At 35.9% G+C, this 21,048-nt stretch overlaps 1 protein-coding gene across 1 annotated transcript in view; it reads right to left on the reverse strand.

Moving 5' to 3' along the window:
• mtdha (metadherin a) overlaps positions 1-21,048 on the reverse strand; it is a 107,377-nt gene that overhangs the window by 72,764 nt on the left and 13,565 nt on the right. Inside the window, exons 2-3 of the mRNA XM_059977082.1 lie at positions 13,757-13,867; positions 8,600-8,690 (exon numbers count right to left, since the gene is read on the reverse strand). Of these exons, the coding sequence (XP_059833065.1) occupies positions 8,600-8,690; positions 13,757-13,867 (202 nt within the window). The remainder of the gene's footprint in view (positions 1-8,599; positions 8,691-13,756; positions 13,868-21,048) is intronic.

Below are 21,048 nucleotides of genomic sequence, written 5' to 3' on the forward strand. Positions count from 1 at the left end.
AGAACGTTCTCACAGTTTCCCTGCATGGAAAGTATGGCACTCTCTTTCACAGACTGTGATTTACAAGAGTACTGCTTACACCCGCAGTCACTGAAGATTTTCAGAACGGATTCAAAGATTTGAACGATATGGAAATTGCAGGGGTCTCAAGATGGCGCTTATGGAGTAAACCGCTTTTGGCTTTGCTCCAAGCCTTTTATGTCTTTTTAACCTACAAACACCTCTTAAATGATCTTTTTTTTACTTATTCTAAAGGGGTTTAAATATATAGAATTTTTCTTTTTAACTATTCGACCTATTTTCAACTCGCTGAAATGTCTAAAGCAAAAGAATCGAAACAGACGAAAGAACCGATAACTTTAGAAACTATTGTAAAGCTTATAGAAGATAAATTTGCGGGTCTGGAGAGAAAAATTACTGAACAGCTTTTTGCGTTTGATGAGCGTTTAAAATCATTCGAAGGAGAACTTAAAACACTTTCACTGGAACTACAAAAACAAGTATTTTGGTACTTGAAGAAGCCGCACGGAAGAAAGAACATATTATCGAAACTTTGAAACAAGAGCAAGCTTCGACTTCTCAACAGATGGATCGTTATAAATCTAAAATTATTGATCTTGAAAATCGCTCTCGAAGACAAAACCTTCGGCTAATTGGGATTCCGGAAAAATTTGAGAGGGGTGATCTTACCCTTGTCTTTTCTAAACTTCTAATGGATGTCTTCGGTTCAGAAGTTCTGGACTCTCCTCCAATAATCGATCGTGCTCACCGTATCTCTCGCTATCATTCTGATTCAGACAAACCACGGCATATAATTCTCCGGATCCATTACCCTTATATCAAAGAGCAACTGATTCGAGCGGCTCGGAAAAAGGGTATGATTAACTTTCAAGAATTCAAATTTCATATTTTGGAAGATTATAGCCCTGAAGTTTTAAGGGCAAGAATGGCTTTTAGACCCGTTATGTCTAAACTTCACCAGGAAGGCTACAAGCAAGCGCTGTTATTTCCAGCACATTTGAGAGTTACTTCTGAAGACGGAACTGTTCGGCTGTTTAAATCTCCAGCGGATGCTGAAAGTTTTTTGGAACAATGACACTCTATCGCATTGACTAATGTAATAATTAGTCTATAAATTTCGATCTCTTACAGAATGATGGTTTTTTTTGGTATGACTGACATGTATTTTTTATATATTGTAAAAGTTCTGTTTTTTGGTCTATTCTGATTTTATTATATTTTTATATTTTATTAATCTATTAACCTTGAAAATAACTGATTAGGGTTCCTTTTTTTAAGTTTGTATAAGCTTTTTTTATATTTTAAAAATTTAAATATTAAGATTTAAAAAAAATAATAAAATGGCGTTTCTTCTTCCTGACAGACTTTAGTGCTTGGAACGTCATATCCGTTTTGATGAGTTTGAAAGTTTTAAACTCTCATTTAAAATACTAATTTAGTAGTATTTATTTATGGTTTTTATCAATTTAATTTTTTTAACCCTTTTGTTATATATATATATATATAATACTAATTTTATATTTTAACTTTCGTTATATTAATCCTTTCTTATAATATGGGTTGTTAGTATTTTTTTCAATTTTTTTGTCTGAGTTGCCGTCTTGAGACACGGGGGTAATTTTAGTATTAGATTGCCTGCTTGCCTCTTTTTGGCTTTTTTCCTGCGGTTTCGAGGGTGGAGGGAGGGGGACTTTTCTTTTTCTTTTTGCTTGCTTTTTGCATAGTTTTATTTCATGGGCCTATATGAAACTACAAAAATGGTTGCAGTGCCGTGACTTCCGGTTTCTCCTTGAACTCACTTCCTTCTTCCGGGTTCATGAGTTCACACTTTTTTTTAAAACTTAAGTGTTAACTGTAATAAATATTGTCAATATGGATAGGATTATTAATTTTGTTTCTTGGAATACTAATGGTTTAAATCATCCGATCAAACGGAAAAAAATATTCAGAGTATTCCATAGAATGAATGCTAATGTTATTTTTATGCAGGAGACTCATGTAAGGAAGGTGGATAGTCAACGTTTTTTTAGGTTTTGGAAGAGCCAACAGTATCACGCAAATTCGCAAGCCAAAGTAAGAGGTGTTTCTATTTTTATAGACTCATCAACTTCTTTTATACATCATGAAACAATTTCAGATCCACAAGGTAGATTTTTGCTTATTACTGGTCTACTTTTCAATCAAAAAGTTGTTTTAGTTAACGTTTATGCTCCAAATACTGATTGTCCTGAATTTTTTAAATGCTTATTTACATCTTTTCCTAATCTGAATCAATATAGACTGATAATGGGTGGGGATTTTAACTGTTGTTTAAACCCTGTGATGGATAGATCCAAGCCTACCGAAACTCTTCCGAATAAATCGGCTTCTCTTATTAACTCTTTTATGATTGATTCAGCTATTTGTGAAATTTGGCGTTTTCTACACCCTAATGACAAAGAGTTTTCATACTTTTCCCATGTTTATCATAATTACTCAAGAATTGATTACTTTTTCATTGATCACCATTTACTCACAGAGGTTACTGATAGTAAATATGACTGTATTACCATATCTCATCATGCACCTCTGAAGTTATCTATTAAAATAACAGATTCATATATCAATGCTAAATTTTGGAGGTTTAATCCTATTTTATTGCAGGATTTAGACTTTGTTAACTTTATTAAACAACAAATTGATTTGTTTTTCACAACAAATTCTACAGTAGAGATCGCTAGTGGAATTTTGTGGGATACTTTTAAAGCATATATTCGTGGACAGATTATTTCATTGCTGGAGTTAGGAAACGAACTAATTCTAAAATATTAACATTAGTTGATAAAATCAAAGCAATTGATAAAATTTATTCAATGACTCCTAGTAAAGAACTTTATAAAGAAAGAGTGGAACTTCAAATGGAACATAGTTTATTATTATCCTCTTTGATTGAAAGTCAGTTAATTAAATCAAAAACTCAATTCTATATGCATGGAGATAAGTCTGGTAAATTATTGGCTAACCAATTGAAAATTGTTTCGGATAAACGACAGATTACTAGAATTCGTAAACAAGATGGTACTCCGACGATCGATCACAAAGAGATAAATAGAGCCTTTCAAGATTTTTATAACTCCTTATATCAATCAAAATTCACTGAGGACTCTTCTATAATAAATGAATTTTTAAGGAAATTGAATATTCCAAAAGTAACTGTTGAGGATAATGTAATTTTAGATACACCTATTACGGAGTCTGAAATAGAAAAGGCTATTTCTTTAATGAATTCTGGTAAAGCTTCTGGTCCAGATGGTTTTCCTGTAGAATTTAAAATCTTTTTCTCCTATACTTTCTCCTTGGCTTTGTAAAATTTTTGAAGATGTATTAAGTGTAGGTAAACTACCACAATCTTTTTATGAAGCTTCTATTTCTTTAATTCTTAAAAAAGATAAAGACCCTACTGAATGTGCAACCTATCGACCTATATCCTTATTAAATACGGATTTTAAGATTTTCAGTAAAATTTTGGCTATTAGATTAGAAAATATATTACCTCGAATTATTTCTGAAGATCAGACTGGATTTATTAAAAATCGCTATTCATCTTTTAACATTAGAAAATTAATTAATATTATTTATACTTCTTCATCTAAAATACCAGAATGTGTTATTTCTTTAGATGCTGAAAAAGCATTTGACAGAGTTGAATGGCCATATTTATTTACTACAATGCAACAATTTAATTTTAGTTCAAAATTTATATCATGGATTAAATTAATATACCATAAACCTTTAGCTTCGGTTTTTACCAATAATCAAAGATCCCCTTTTTTTCAGCTATTTCGTGGTACAAGGCAAGGTTGCCCTTTAAGTCCTTTACTATTTGACATTGCTTTAGAACCGTTGGCTATAGCTATTCTTGAATCACCTAATATTCTGGGTATTACCCGTGGGGAGAGGACGTATAAAGTATCATTGTACGCTGATGATTTGTTATTATATATATCTGACCCTGAAAAATCTATCCCTGCTATTTCGTCTTTGCTTGTTCAATTTAGTAATTTTTCTGGTTATAAATTGAATTTTAACAAGAGTGAACTATTTCCATTAAATATGCAAGTTCCAATTTATAAACATTTACCATATAAAATTGTTACAGATTATTTTACTTACCTAGGTATTAAAATTACTAAAAAACAAAGATCTATTTAAGGTTAACTTTTTACCTTTAATTGATCAAATTAAGCAACTTGCTATTAGGTGGTCTCCACTATCTTTGTCATTGGTTGGTAGAGTTAATGCTATTAAGATGATGATACTACCTAAATTCTTATATTTATTTCAAGCATTACCAATTTTTATTCCTAAAGCTTTTTTTTGATACTATTGACTCTAAAATATCTTCTTATTTGTGGCAGAACAGAAATCCTAGATTGGGTAAAAAATATTTACAGAAGCCCAAGAAGGAGGGCGGCTTGGCTTTACCAAACTTAAGATTTTACTATTGGGCAGTCAATATACAGTATTTAATATTCTGGACACAAGAATGGACTATAGCTACTTGCCCACAATGGGTAAATTTGGAATGTAAATCTGTGCAAGATTTTTCACCGATTTCAATCTTAGGATCTTCACTTCCTTTTTCTTTATTCAAATTGAATAAACAGATAACTAATCCTATAGTCAGATATACATTACGAATTTAGTTTCAATTTCGTAAATTTTTTGGTTTGAATAAATTTATTTTATCATGTCCTATAATATCTAATTATTTTTTTCGGCCTTCATCTATGGATCAAGCTATTCTTTTATGGAAAACAAAAGGTATAACACTTTTCGTGATCTGTTTCTGGATGATAACATTATGTCCTTTGAACATCTATCTAATAAATATAATTTACCTAAAACCCATTTTTTTTTTAGATATTTGCAAGTTAGAAATTTTTTGTATTATGAGTTAGTCTTTTTCAAAAGAATATCCATTGGACATTAGATAGAATTTTAGCTCTTAATTCTTATAAATGATGGCTACTATACCCTTTTGATAAGATGATCATGAATTTACAGTTGGATGGATCAGAAAAAATTAAGAAGGAATGGCAAGAAGAGTTGCATTGTCCTATATCTATTGAGCAACGGGAAACAATTTTATTATTGGTAAATTCATCCTCTATTTGTGCTAAACATGCCCTAATACAATTTAAGGTTGTACATAGAGCTCATATGTCTAAGGATAAACTGGCTCGATTTTATTCTCATCTTAACTCAACCTGTGATAGATGTCATTCTGATGTTGTTTCATTGACTCATATGTTCTGGTCTTGTCCTTGTTTACAAAATTATTGGAAAGATATCTTCAGTATTATTTCAAAAGTCTTAAATATTAATTTTCAACCGCATCCACTTACTGCAATTTTCGGTTTACCAATGACGGATAATAATCGTTTATCTGCTTCATCTCAACGAATGATTGCATTTGTTACATTAATGGCTAGAAGATCTACTTTATTGAATTGGAAAGAAATTAATCCTCCAACTGTATTTAAGTGGTTTTCTCAAACTATTTCTTGTTTGAGTTTAGAAAAAATTAGAAGTGTGGTTTTTGAACCAGTTAAATTTGAAGAAACTTGGAGACCTTTTATTCAACATTTTCACATGAGTTGTATTGTCTTTTCCTAAACCTTACTTATATTATCCTTAACCAATTGGATGGAGGTTCGGAGTTATTGGCACTACTGTATATGTACTTAATATTATTCAATGGCCCATGTTGGTTAGTGTTTTTTTTTTGCTTTTTTTTCTCTTTTTTTTTGGAGTTTTTCTTTTTTTTCCTCTTTTTACTTCTTTGTTCATTATTGTTCTGGGTTTGAGAGGTTATATATTTTTATTATTACATATCTGAATGTCTATTTAAACTATTAATTATGTACTCTCAAACATTTTGTATTCATGTTTCATTTATGTTTGTTTAAAACTAATAAAAAGATTTAAAAAGAAAAAAGAAAAGGAAATTGCAGACAGGGTAATTAATCCATTCTTTGCAAGATGGAAGAACAGGAAGAGAGCTTGCAAGAAATGATTGAAATTCAGAATGACAACGAAGCAAAACTGCTTTTCAAAAATGTCAGCTTTTGTGGTATGTGGCTACACTGTTTACCAAGTTTTCTAGTCTTTGGAGAAGAGCCAAACTGCTTTTCATTGTACTTCCATCTTCCAAACCTGTTGAAAGAGGCTTTAGTGCAGTGAACCACATTTAAAAAAAACCAGAAACTGCTTGGACACCGTTATGGGTGGGGAGCTTGCAGCTTTTGCTGTAACAACTTCATTTAGATATTTCAACTCTTGATAAAAAACTAAATTCAAGGATCACGTTGATATCAAAGTAGCTCACAGGTACTATGTAAGCTAGGTTTTAAAAACAACTAAAAATTTAAAGTAGAATAATTTTTATCATATTAGCACATGGTAGATACGTTTTTACACTATGGGGGTGCTGGAAAGTATATTGTGCCTAGGAGGGGCAATGGCAAATATGAAAGTGGTTTGAAGTGCAATGGGAAACACTGGTTTAACTCTTTAAGCCTGCCTGCCTTTCAGTTAAAGCCCAAGGGTGACCGACCTTTTACTTACAGAATGTTAGCCTTTACTTTTGGAAATTAGTGAGGCCTTTCAATTGTTTCATTGGAAAGAACATTTCACAACTTTACAACTAGCTTGGTGATCTTCTATGGTTTAAAGTGGGTGACATTTTACTTGCTCCCGGAGACCCATTTGCTACTTCTGTGTCCATAAACATTTCTTTACAATCTGACAATTTCATAATGCATGACTCCATGTTTCTTTGCCTCAATCACTAAATGTGGTACATTCCAACTACACACTGACTTTGGTTCTTTGCAGAAATGGGACCAGCTCTCAGGGCCTCATGATTGGTAGTTTTTCAATACGCCAAGGGCAAGGCCTGGAAGACTAGTGAAACTTCAGGGTGCCAGATTTTCATGGCTCTGGAGATGGGCTGATTCAAGACTGGTGCTGCCATCTGATGTGTCATAAGAGTACACGGTAGATTGAAAGCAGTGAGGTGGCTGTTGGTGGTGTGCCCAGGGACTCGAGGAAGTGGGCACAGAGCTCGGAAAAAGCGACACAACAGACTTGTAACACCATAAATCAGCAAGTCGTTTAAGGTCTCCCCTCACACTGGGGAGGAAAAAAAAATCTTTTTCCCTTTGAGACAGAGATATGTTGAATACCAGATGAACGAGTAGTCTTTGGGGTACTGCGAGTCTGTGTCTTTATCGATGCTTTGTTGCATGCTTGAGTGCTTGGTGGGGGGGGGGGGGTGCTGACGCTTTTTTTGCTGGTGGGCGGGAGTGTTGCTGCTTTGCTGCTGCTTAAGCGTGGGAGGGGGAAGCTGGGGGGGGTCTTTGGGGTTCTAACATTTAACTATCATTCATTCTTTGAGGAACTCCTCTGTTTTCATGGAGGAGTGCGAAGAAAAAGAACTTCAGGATGTATATTGCATAAATTTCTCTAACGAAATGTACCTGTTATAGCCACTGTAGTGTCTTTATAGCTGAATGGGATAAGCTGACTGGCCAGTCTTTTTTTTCCAGGACAGGGAAGATGAAAACTACAAGATAGAGTTAAGGTCAATAGAGGAATGATTTCAAAGGTACATGAGAAGCAAGTTTTTCCAACACAGAGGGTGATAGGTACATGGAAGGAGCCACCAGAAGATGCTGCAGAGGCCAATACACATACAATTTGCAAAAGGCATTTAGGAAAGGTCTAAAGGGATCTGGGCTAAACATAGGCAAAGGGAACTAGTTTGGATAGGCAACTTGTTCAGCATGGGTATGCTGAGCGAAGGGCCTGTTTCCACACTATATAATTCTATACCACTATTCATAAACCCCAAGATCCCAGAAACTGCACTGAACACTTTCTAACTGGCCCTATCACTTTCAACATTTCATGTAAAAAGTACACCAGACCTCTCCACTTTACAGAATCCATTTTAAAACTGAGTTTATACTGCCTCTTCTCATTCTTCCTACCAAAGTGTAACATTTTACATTTTTCAGCATTAAATCTAACTTGAAAACAGTAACGTTATCACATCTGCAACCAACGTCCAAGATTTAGTCAGTGCATTTGTTAGTAATCTATCCAAGTAAGGACGTCCTGCACATTTAGGTAGAACTTCATAGGTAAATTAGGTTACAGGAATCAAAAGCTATTTGGCTTTCATCCAAAATGACTGGTTTCCTGCTCCTGGATGAAAAGAACAGACGTTGGATTTAACATTCCACTCGGTCCAATTTTGAGATTTTATTCACTGAAGGACCATGTTAATCCAGATCTTTTTTTAAAAAAAGTGACATTTAACTGACATTTAACCAACTACCAACTCCCCCAGTTCATCAACTTAACCACCAGGTTACCATTCAGTACAGCCAACTTGTTTCAGTTCAAACTAACCCTACTTGGAACAGAAATGTAAAAGCCTTTGCACTTTTACTTATTTAAAAACCACTGGGCTACATAAAATTTTGAGTATTGAATTGAATGAACATAGTTAGCGGGTAGTAAAACTCACCTTCATCAGTTTCTCTACATTCTGCCCGATTCTGGAGCTCATCCTGCAGCAACTTCACCTCTGGCTTTGGTTTCTTCTTGTTTTTCCTTGCCTAAAGAAAAGTGTCCGGATTATTAAGGAGCTGCAGATAACAAAAGGTCATCAGTCTTAACGGCTAGTCAATGAACAATCAAGTTTACAAACCTGAAAAACACCCATACTAGATCTTCGGACCATGTAACCCACTACCACCTTATACTCTTCACTGTACCCACATCAATTCAACAATGTGTATTTACATTACAATGCCTTTAATGTAACACATTTAACAGGAATACTATTAAATAAAAAAGACAGCAAAGTATAGGAAGCATCAAGACATGGCCAAAAGCTTTGCTACGGAAGTGAGCTTCTACTTCTAGGAGATTAAAACAAGAGGTAGTGGTGGTGTGGGGGGGGTGCAAATACTGGTTCAAGAAAAACACATCCATGAAAAGTATGATAGGCAATGATGATCAAACAAGGCCAAATTGATTGAACTAAAGAACAAAAAAGGAGACAATCACATTCTTGCAAATGAATTAGAGACCTTGAAACAAACAATCGAAGACGACAGAATCTCAAATCAGGAGGGAAATTTCTTTGTGAAGGAAAAGATAGTATTATCAAGGATTTCAGTTAACCTATCATTAATGTGATACAGCCAGTGTAAAAGTTATAGGCGGCATAGAATTTCTAAATGGAATTAAGGGATTAATTTTGGATTTCATTTCAGGTAATGAAGCTGAGCAAAATAAAGTGAGACTGAACTTGTGCAGTAGTATTCATAATTTACTGAAATTCAACAGATATTAAACTGTCAAATCTGTAAATGACAAGGTGCACAAAGGGGATGATGAGACAAAGAAATGACATTTATATGAAACAAAGAGTTTAATACAGGAGAAAGTGTCAGAGCATTGAAAATGTAGGAGAGAAATTAAATGGGAAATTAGGAAAGAAAAGAGAGGTCATGAACAACACAGGCAGTGAGGAGTGTGGTGGAAAAAAGGGACCTGGGAATACAGCTACATTATTCATTGAAAGTGGTGTCACAGGTAGATGGGTCGTAAAGAAAGCTTCTGGCACATTACCCTTCATAAATCAATGTATTGAGTACAGAAGATGGCATGTTATGTTGACATTGTACAAGATGCTGTTGAGCATATTTTGGAGCACTGTGTACAGTTTTGGTTACCTACCTACAGGAAAGTTGTAAACAAGGTTGAAAGAGTGCAGACAAAACTTACAAGGATGTTGTAGGGTCTAGAAGACCTGAGTAAGATTGAATAAGTTAGAACTGTATTTTTTTTTAAAAGAACAGTGAAGGTTGAAAAAAGATTTGATAAAGTTGTACAAGATTATGTGGGTATGGATAGATAGGCAAGCAAGCTTTTTCCACTGAGAATGGGTGGGACAACAACCAGAGGTCATGGCTCAAGGATGAAAAGTGTGAAGCTTAAGGGGAAGATGAGGGGAAGCTTCTTTGTTCAGAGCAACATGAAACATTGGTTTGGCTGAAAATGCAGTATTGTTGTCCAATTTCAGTGAGAACACTAAGTACAATCATGTTCCTCATGATTTCAGTTTGTTCTCTCTACAAGAGGGTGAGCGATGACTTTATAGACAAAATCACAAGCAGCACAGGTAGGTCAGTCTTTTTTTTCCACGACAGGAAAATCTAAAATCTAGTCGAAAGGTCTAAACTACAGCAAAGGGTTAAAGTGAGAGGGAAATGACTTAAAAGGTACCTGAGGGGTGAGCTTTTCTACAGGTCAGGAACATGGAACAAGCCAGTAGAAAATGTTGTAGAGGCCAATACAATTATGTTTAAAAGGCAATTAGACTAGCTGTGAATAGGATGGTTAGGAAAGGTTTAGAGTAGTGGTCACCAACCTTTTTAAGCCCAAGATCCCCTACCTCGGCCTTAGTGAAAGGTGAGATCGACCACAGAGCGATTAGTTACACACATGCGCACTGGGGCAGAAAAGACCGGAAGTAAACCCCCGCAACCCAGAAGTAGAAATAATGCATAAACATCAGGGATACCCACCCTTTTTTTGTACCGCGGACCGGTTTAATATTGACAATATACTTGCAGACCAGCCGATGTGGGCCAGTAGAATCAGCGCTTCCCGCTGGCCGCGCTCCGGGCCAGTAGCATCAGCGCTTCCCACCAGCCGCGCGAGGTGAACACTGGCACGAAGGTATCACGGCGTTTAGGCAACTGATGACCTCGTGTGGGTTCAAGTTCAACAGTGGGCTGACAGGGAATGAGGAAAAAGGTACAACTGACTTGTATTGTTTCCTCGCGGCCCAGTGGTTGGGGACCACTGAAGTACACTGTGTAGTGCGGGGGAACTATGCGCACGCACACTGAGCAGAAAGAACAGAACTAAAACCCCACAACCCAGAAACAATCTCTGAACAGTATTTGTGTATTTATTTTTCATCTTTTTCAGGATCTACTGGGAAAGTCTCAAAGATCAACCAGTCGATTGCGATCGACAGGTTGGCAACCACTGGTTTATAGGGATCTGGCTAAACACAGGGAAAAGCACTCATTTGGGTAGGCAACTTGATCAGCATGGATATTTGTGAAGAGCCTGTTTCTCCACTGTACAATTCTATACCTGTTTGTAAACTCCAAAATCCCAAAAACTGCAATAAACGTTTGCTCAAATGACACTAGCACTTTCAATATACTATGTAAATACTGCACCAGACTTGTTCACTTCACATAACTCACTTTAAAACTGTCTGAGTTTATACTACCTCTTCTCATTCTTCTTGCCAAAGTGTAACATTTTACATTTTTCAGCATTAAATTTAATTTACGCTTGATGTTTTCATGAAAATAGTAATGTCATCACATCTGCACCCAAAGTCCAATATTTAGTCAATGACTTGGTCTGCAATCCATTCAAAAAAGGAAGTTCTGCACTTTCAAGTAAATCTTCACAAATTTGATAGCAATTAGATTATAGGAATCAAAAGATATTTGGTTTTCCTCCAAAAAAGTTGTGGCTTCCTGCTTCTGGATGAAATGAACGGATGGTAGATTTAACATTCACTTACTCCAATTTTGAGGATCGTTTCAGAATAAAAACTACTGGAATTGTACTTAAATTGCACTTAATTGAACTGTAATAGGGACAATGTCATTTTGGAAGCTTCTCTTTGACAGCATGTTTTTGTGGGTAGCTCTGCACTACCTGGTTGAGATAAATGGGAATATTAGGATAATAAAAAAAAGAGACAGCAGACACTGGAAGCTAGAGCAAAAACCAAATGCTGGAAGAACTAGCAAATGAGGAAGCAAATGTGGAGGGAAATGGATAGTACAGTCAACATTTCAGGTCAAGATACTTCACTCACCTGATAGAGTGCAGATAGCCAGAATAAAGCAGAAAGGAGAAGGAGAAGGGATGGTTGGCAAGTGATAGGTGGATCCAGGTAAGGAGGGGTAATAAGTCGATGGAGGAGGGGAGAGTTCAAATAATGATAGAGGCTGAGAGGCAATAGGTGGAGGCAAAGAGCCCCATAGGAAAAGAAGGTGGATCATGGAACCAAAACAAGGGAGCTGGGGTGGTCAGATGAAGTGGGTGGAGAAGGGGAAATAAACAGGCTGATAGAGGGATGGGATGAATGTAGAAAGAACTGCATAGATCAAGAGAAGAGAGAAAGGAGGAGGAAGCAGTTTACCCGAGATTAGAGAATTCAATGATAGTCTAATTAATGTACTGGATCATTTTGTGATTTGTCAGCATGGTTGACTCTTAGCTGTCTTCCCCAACAAGGGCTAGCTACACACCTTGTGAATAAATAAGTTTATAAACAGAGATCATGAAAGCATCTACCTGTTGGCAGTTACAATAAACTTCCTCCAAGTCATCCAAATAAAGAATCTGGGAACACTATACCGTTATACATTGCCTTGTAAAAGTAGTCAGCCCCCAGTCATTTGTTCACATAATTAAGTATTACAACCAGGATTTTGATCGATTTAACTGTGATTTTTTAATCTGTGAATCACATGCTCCTCTTCTCCCCCTGCCCCCCCACCCCCCACAGTAGAACTGGGAAAACAAGGAAAACTGTAGAGCATGTAAAACTAAAAATTCAAAAACTGAAATGTCAGCAGTCCAAAAGTATTCATCCCCCTTTGCTCAGTACTTAATTGAACCACCTCTTGCTGCTATTAAAACTAGTAGCCTTTCTGGATAGATCTCTATTAGCTTTGCATAACATGATGGAGCAAGATTTTCCCATTCCTCCTTGCAAATTTGCTCAAGCTACAGCAATGTTGGAGAGTCAGTGGATAGCAACCTTGAGGTCTTGCCACAGACATTTGATCCAGTTAAGGTCAGGACTCTAACTGGGCCACTCAAGGACACCAATTCTTATCATTTGAAGCCACTCAATGGTTGCTCTGGCAGTGTGCTTTGGATCATTTCCTGCTGAAAGATCAACTTCTTCTCCAGTTACAGAGACCTTACAGAGAGGGGGTAATTAATTCAGATGATCCTCTAATTTTCTACATCAACAAATTGGGTGAGTTGGTAAGAAAATATATAGTACTGCACCTGAGGAAATTAGCGCAGGGGATGCATACTTTTTCAGTCTCAATTTTAGGTTTTGAAATTTCTTTTGATTTGACATGATGCACGAAGTTCTGTAAATTAGCTTAAAAAATCCTACTTCAATACATATAGTTGTGAGAGCTGAATACTTTTTCAAAGTACTGTAAATAGACTTGTTTCCCAAATATATTCCTCAGGGTATGGGTGTCACTGGCAAGGTTAGTATGCACTATCCATCTACAACTATTCCCAGATAGTGGCAAGATACCATTATGCATCATTGAAGTTGGTGATTTTTGTAGGATACTAAGTGCCTTCCAAAGTTTCAGGCATTACCAAATTATTACCTTAGCTGTAATAAATCCTAGACAACCTCCATCCCTGTAATGCAGGGTGCATTATTTTGAACATCTCTGAAATGGTTTGGAATCATTTTGTTTATAATGAAGATACAAATGCAACTTAATGTAGAATGTCAACAACTAACTCAAGTCCAATACATTAGACTACACAAACATCACACAAGAAAATCGAGAGATATCAGATGTAAACAAACCTTTTCAGTTTTCTTTTCTACATCCAGTTGTTTCACAATAATCTTCTCAAATGATTCATTAATTTCCTCCTCTAATGGCTCAGCTCCTGCACGTCCATTAGGCTGAGATTTCTGGGGAAAAGAAAACACAACTATAAGTACTTGGGAAATATATATCTAAAACAATTACAACCAAAATAAACAATTGTTCCAAACCATGGAGGGGACGCAGGAAATATTGATTTAACGATATTTCAATACCCCTCAACACGGGCCTGCCAAACTCATTATTTTCCCCAAGTACTCTGCTACCACTTCCTTAATAATACAAATCTGGCATTTCCTCTACTGCCAAAATCAGCCCAAGTGCTCTGACTTATCCCTCCTTCCAAATTAAAAAGTAGGCTTACAATTCCTAAATCACCGTACTTATTGCAACTATTCTAAAATCTATATATTTGGATGATGACAACAAATACCCCCATTCTCGAGGACATGCCTCAAAGCTCTAGGACACGTCATCAGCTACTGTGAATACTGGCTTTCAGTCCCCTTAATTTCTCCAATATTAGTATTTGATTAATGATAATTTCATTAAACTCTTCTGTAAGTTTTCATGGTCATTTCCTAAGAGGGCAGACAAAATATTCATTTAATTTTGCTGCCATTCCTTTTATGCTAAATATAATTTCCATATTGCATTCAGTAAAGGATCTATATTACCTGGCCTAAAAAATAACTTTACATAACTTTCACAAAAGGTTTCAAGCCAAACTGACAAAAAAAAAGTTGGTAGGTTTAGCAGAGAATAACATCTCACTGGTGGTGACCAGTGGTGTTCCACAGGGGTCAGTATTGGGTCTCCTACTTTTCACATTGTATGTTAATGACCTGGATAACATAACTGATGGTTTTGTGTGTGGTCATGCACTTGGGTAGAAATAAATGTGCAGACTATTGTTTATAGTGGAGAGAAAATTCAAAAATCAGAGGTGTTAACAGACTTGGAAGCCTTAGTGCAGGATTCCCTAAAGGTTAGTTTGCAGATTGAGTTGGCAGTAAGGAAGGCATATGCAAAGTTATAACATTGAGGCTTCATAAGGTATTTGTCAGACCACATCTGGAACAATGAGAACAGTTTTGGCTTCCATACCCAAAGATGTGCTGGCATTGGAGTTTTACGAGAATAATCCCAGGAAAGAAAGGAGTGCTTAATGACTCTAGGACTGTACTTGCTGGAGTTGACATGAATGGGTGGGAATCTCATTAAAACCTACTGAATATTGAAAGGTCCAGATGAGCAGTGTATAGACAATGTTCATAACTGAGGCTACATCCACACTAGATCGGATAATTTTGGAAATGCCGGTTTCACGTAAAAACGATAGGCGTCCACACCAGGCCACCAAGGAATCTCGAACCAGACAGCACAGCTCAGAATAGAAGGACATCCCTTTAGAACAGAGATGGAGATGGATTTCTTTAGCCAAAGGGTCATCAATCTACGGAATTCAATGGCACAGATGGCTGTGAAGGTCAATTGATGGGGCAAATTTAAAGTACACTTTAGTAGGTTCTTAATTATTAGGTGTGTCAAAAGTAATGGGGAGAAGACAGGAGAATGGGATTGAGGGGGGAAAATTAAATCAGCCAAGATTGAATGGTGTGGCAGACTCAACAGGAGCAGAATTAGGCCATTTGGCCTGTCTTATCGTCTTACATCTTGACCATAGACAAAGTTGTGCCTTGCGTGGAACTCACAGAACAGGCCAGAGTCTCCAATTCTTACTAGGCCATAAATGGAATCATTGAGTTATAGAGATATACAGCACAGAAGCCACCCCTTTGGACCAACCTGTCCATGCCAACCAAGGTGGCTAACTGAACTAGTCCTACTTACCTATATTTGACCTATTCCTCCAAACATTTATTATCTGTGTATCTTGTTGCCCAATTAGGAAGTACAGGCAAGACCAAAAGGGAGCACAGAAAAAATCTACCAAGAAGGTGCTAGGCTTGAGGGACTTCAGTTACAAGGATAGGCTGGCGTTCTTCTCATGAAAGAAGGGACTGGTAGAAAACCAAGCTGTTTTGGTTAGCAGTAGTTTAAAGATTAGGAGATGTGAAATAATATTTTGGGGAAGTAACACTGAGCAGATGCAAAGAAAGATTTTCTGCTTAGAAGTCATCAGCTGAAATTCACAATCTGCATGGGTGGTAAAAGTAGTTAGTACCTTCAGTAACTACTCTGGCATAGGCAGAGCATTTTTCAGGGAAATGGGACTGTGGGACTGCTTTACTTGTAAACTGCATTGCTTTGATGGTTGAAATGGACTTCTATGCCTTAGCATATTTATTACACAGTAGTTTTAGCTAGTTTGGCCAGCAATGCTGCTATTCACTGTCAAATAGGTATGGTGGTGAGGAACATCAACCAACTAACAAGTAAATACATCTTCAGGTAAGCTGAATCAATAATAGTGGGAATAAAAATGGCATTTTTTTTAAAGTTCACGTTTTTTTTAAGAACTATTGTACATCTTTTCAAATATCCATACATGCATTAGAATACAGCACAGCACAAGTCCAGCCCAGTGTTATGCCAAACTAATTAAGCTGATATCTAATTGCATTGTCTGTATATGGTCCACATCCCTCCATTCTCAGCACATTCATGTGCCCATCTTAGAACCACTTAAATGTCTCTATCGTATCTGCCCCCTGGCAGTGCATTCCAGGCACCTACCAACATGTTAAAAAAAAGAACTTGCCCTGGGCATCTCCCTTAACTTTGCCCCATCTTGCCTTAAATGCATGCATTCTGGTACTGGACAGCTCAACCTGGGAATAAGATACCAGCTATCCACTCCATCTATACCTCTCATACTTCCATCAGGTCTCTTCACAGCCTCTGACACTCAGAAAATAGTGTAGTATGCCTAGCCTCTCCTTGTAGCACATTCCATCTAATCTAAGCAGCATCCTGGTAAACCTCTTTTGCGCTCTTTTCAAAGCCTCTACATCCTTCCTAAAATAGGTTGTTTTGTGTAAGCTAGAAAACATGTGCAAATTTTCAGAGGTAAACTAATGTAGTTTACTGATCTCATTACCAAAGTTCATTTGACCAACTTCAAATGTAAATTTTGCTCATGCAAATTTTGAGTCTCTTGTGATTTGTTAATGTATTTTGGTAATATTACTTAATATGTTATATATGAGTTACATGTACTGTGTTGTACACCTTGGCCTGGATGAATGCTACTTCATTTGGCAGTTTATCTGTGTACCATTGAATGATAATAAACTGAACTTGAACTTGAAGGATTTGAATGCACAACAAATTGGTTGTGTGACTGTTGTTCCCAGTACCCATTATTCTAAAAAAATGTTACAACCAGAAAGCCAGGGAAATCAAATCAAACAGGTTTAATCACATTCACATTAAAAATATCCCAAACAAACAGGCCCTGCTGCTTGCAAAGCCTACCTGGTGTGTGACCTTGACAATTTTACCCTGATCACTCATAGTTCCTTCAGCTGCTTGGCCAAGATAGATCTGTACATTGAGAGTTTTCTCCTCAACCAATAACAGTGGAATTTCACATTACTGTACACCTCTGATCCTGGACCCTCTTCCCCAACTTTCCAAAAGTTTGGAAGTTTCCATCCAATCCAGGCTTAGAAAATTCCAACAAAAACATTCCTTTCCTTATTTAGAGTATGTCTTAATGCCAAGGCACAGGTAGTGAAACTAGAGTTAAAATTTACTTCTTATGTATTGAAGTCCAGTATGCCACACACAAATCTAACAGCAGCTACTTTAAACCAGACTATAAAGACTCTCAGGACACAAGGATCTTTTGCTTTTATTTCCCCCCAATAAAATTACCATTTCAATTCACAGTGCAGCTTTTTAAATCAACTTTTAGACTTAATTCAGATGCAAAATTTTATCTCCAATAGTTTTGCCTATTTGTCCAGCAGCATATACTATTGCTTTGTTGGTCTTTGACTACATTTCCATTTTGATAAAATTTGTTTCTAAGCCTTAATCAGATCTCCAATAATTAGCCACAGGGATCGATGCAAGTTATCTACCGTAATAATTTTGATTTCAGGATCAAGTAATGATGTGTACAAGTTTACTGATAACAAAACTGGGTGTGCACTGCCAGGAGGATACAGAGAGGCATTAGTCATCAGTAAGGGAGCAGTGAGCAGATAAGGGCAAGCAGCTTCAATTTCTTGGATGTCAATTATCTCTGAGAACATATTGATGCAATTAGCAAGACAGCACTCCAGTAGTTCTACCTCAATAAGGAGTTTGAGGAGATTTGATATATCTTTATGATCAGTGGTTAAATTACCATCTTGTTTACGAATTTTAATAATTTGTCGCCTGGTCGAAATAGCTTTTAATTGATTAGCTAACAGTTTACCAGTTTGATCACTGGGAATATAGAATTGAGCTCTAGTCCTAATTAATTGATTTTCAATTGAAGAAGATAATAATAAACTATGTTCCATTTGAAGCTCAACTCTCTTCTTATAAAGTTCTATGGTAGGAGTCACGGAATAAATCTTATCAATTTCCTTAATTTTATCCACTAATAAAGCAATATCTAAATATCTTTGTTTCCTTTTACCAGCGGAATACGAAATAATTTGTCCACGGATAAAAGCCTTAAAAGAGTCCCAAAGTATTCCTCTGTCAATTTCTTCAGTATAGTTTGTTGAGAAAAACAAATCAATTTGCTGTTTTATATAGGTGACAAATTCTGGGTCTTGAAGCAGAGTAGCATTAAGTCTCCAAGATCTAACATTATTGGAAAAGTCCGGAATCTTAATAGATAACTTCAAAGGTGCATGATCTGAAATAGTAATAGAATCATATTTACAATCAATAACATCCGTTAATAACCGATGATCAATAAGAAAGTAATCAATTCTAGAATAACTATGATATACATGTGAAAAAAATGAAAATTCTTTATCTTTAGGGTTCAAAAACCGCCATATTTCTGTAATTCCCGAATCAACCATAAAAGAATTAATAAGTAAGGCTGATCTATTCGGAAGAGTTCGAATAGGTTTAGATCTATCCATCAAAGGATTCAAACAACAATTAAAATCTCCACCCATTATCAACATATATTCATTCAGATTAGGAAGGGAAGTAAATAAACATTTAAAAAATTCAGGGCAGTCAAAATTTGGGGCATAAATATTAACTAGAACCACTTTCCGATTGAAAAGTGAACCAGTTATCAACAAAAATCTGCCCTGTGGATCAGAAATAATTTCGTGATGTATAAACAAAATTGAGGGGTCTATAAAAATAGACACACCCCTAATTTTAGCAGTACAATTCGAATGAAATTGTTGACCCTTCCAGAACCTAAAAAAACGTTGATTATCCTCCCTCCTAATATGGGTTTCCTGTGCAAAAATAATATTAGCATTCAATCTACGGAATACCTTAAATATTTTTTTACGTTTAATCGGATGATTTAAACCATTAGTATTCCAAGAGATAAAATTAATAGATTTATCCATCATGCCAATATTAGTTGTGTATATCATAATAGGTTAAAAAGACACATAACCCATAATTTAGGAAAAAGGAAAATAGATTCAGGAGCAACCGGAGAACATGACACCTCAACAATATTAATAATTTAAAGTTGGCCCATAAACTAAAAGCAGAAAAAAAACGCAAAAGCGTGAAAAAGATCCCCACCCCCTCCCCCCACCCTTCGAAGAAAAGCCAAGCGGCAGGCGCATAATCTAACACTAACCTTACCCCCATTTCAAGATGGCAGCTCCATAAAAAGTTTTTTTAAAAAAAACTATGTAACACCCATATTTAAATATAGGGTTGCAAAAAGAAAATATATGTCAATCAGAATGAGAAAACTAATATAATAAAACAAACAATCTTTAACAAAAAAAAAATAAACATCAAAATTTAAGAGTGTAATATACCTTTAAAAAAATTTCATATATAAATGCAAGAAAGATGATGTTTCAAAAGCAAAGACTTATGGGAAGAAGAAACGACATTTTGAAAAAGCCATCTTACAAAATATAAATGTAGATTCAACAATCTATTAAAAAAGTTTAATAATAAAAAAATACCAAAATAGGATCAAAAAAGATTCAATAAACACTACAATATATATAAAAAAAACTAAAAAAAAATTCAAAGCATTCGTCCCATTTCTAAGTACAGGCAAACAAATAAATGTTTATAAAAAGCAGTCTTATGGGAAGAAGAAACGACATCTTGAAAAAAATAAATCATTATTACAAGATATAGATGTATATATCTGAAACAGAAAAAAGAATAAAATAAAAAAAATATTATAAAAGTTAAGAAAGCATCCATAAAACAGTGATAATAGTGAAAAATAAGAGCCAGACCCGTAGAACGGGATAGAAAGTTATAACCCAACTTCGTAGGTTACTTAAAATGAGATGGCACCCTCTCTCCGAGGAATCTTCAACATGACACATAGTTCAAGTTGCACTAGAAGATCTATATTCTTCAACAAATTTCTTCGCTTCTTCCGGTGTTTTGAAAAATTGCTGACTGTTGGCGTTTAACGTAATTCTGAGCTTCGCTGGATACATTAAAAGCTTGTTTAAGGCCAATCGAATAAATCTCTGCCATCACTGGTTTAAAAGCGATTCTTGATTTCATTACATCATAAGAATAATCTTCAACAATTTGAAATGAATTGGTGTTATAAGAAATCATGCCTTTTTTACGAGCTAATCGAATTAAAAGCTCTTTCTCCCGAGGATAATGAAGGCGAACAATCACCGCTCGTGGTTTATCAGACAGAGCCGAAAATCTCGCAACTCTGTGAACACGATCGATAACAGGTTTAGCTTGCAAACCTTCAGCACTGAAAGTTTCCCATAGTAAATTAGAGAAAAATTCAGTTAAATCACCGGACTCAACTTTTTCGGGAAACCCGATGATACGCAAATTCTGTCTGCGAGATCGATTTTCGAGATCAGTAATTTTAAACTTATACTGATCCATAGTTTTAGCATTCGACTCTACCTTCTTCTCCAACGCTTCAATTGTACGTACTTTTGCACAAATGGATTTTTCAAGAGTCGTGATCTTATCTTCATGCCGCTGAATGTCCGATGCCTGCGATTGAAGTTTAATTTCAAGCGATCTATCAGCAAGTTCGGATATTTTCCTGGTAAGCTTATTTTCCAAACTTGTCAGTCTGCTTCCCAATCTACCATCCAATCTGCCTTCCAGACTCGAAAGTTTAATATCCAGTTTAGCGTCC

Source organism: Hypanus sabinus, chromosome 1, assembly GCF_030144855.1.
Source record: "Hypanus sabinus isolate sHypSab1 chromosome 1, sHypSab1.hap1, whole genome shotgun sequence".
Taxonomy (NCBI): Eukaryota; Metazoa; Chordata; class Chondrichthyes; order Myliobatiformes; family Dasyatidae; genus Hypanus; species Hypanus sabinus.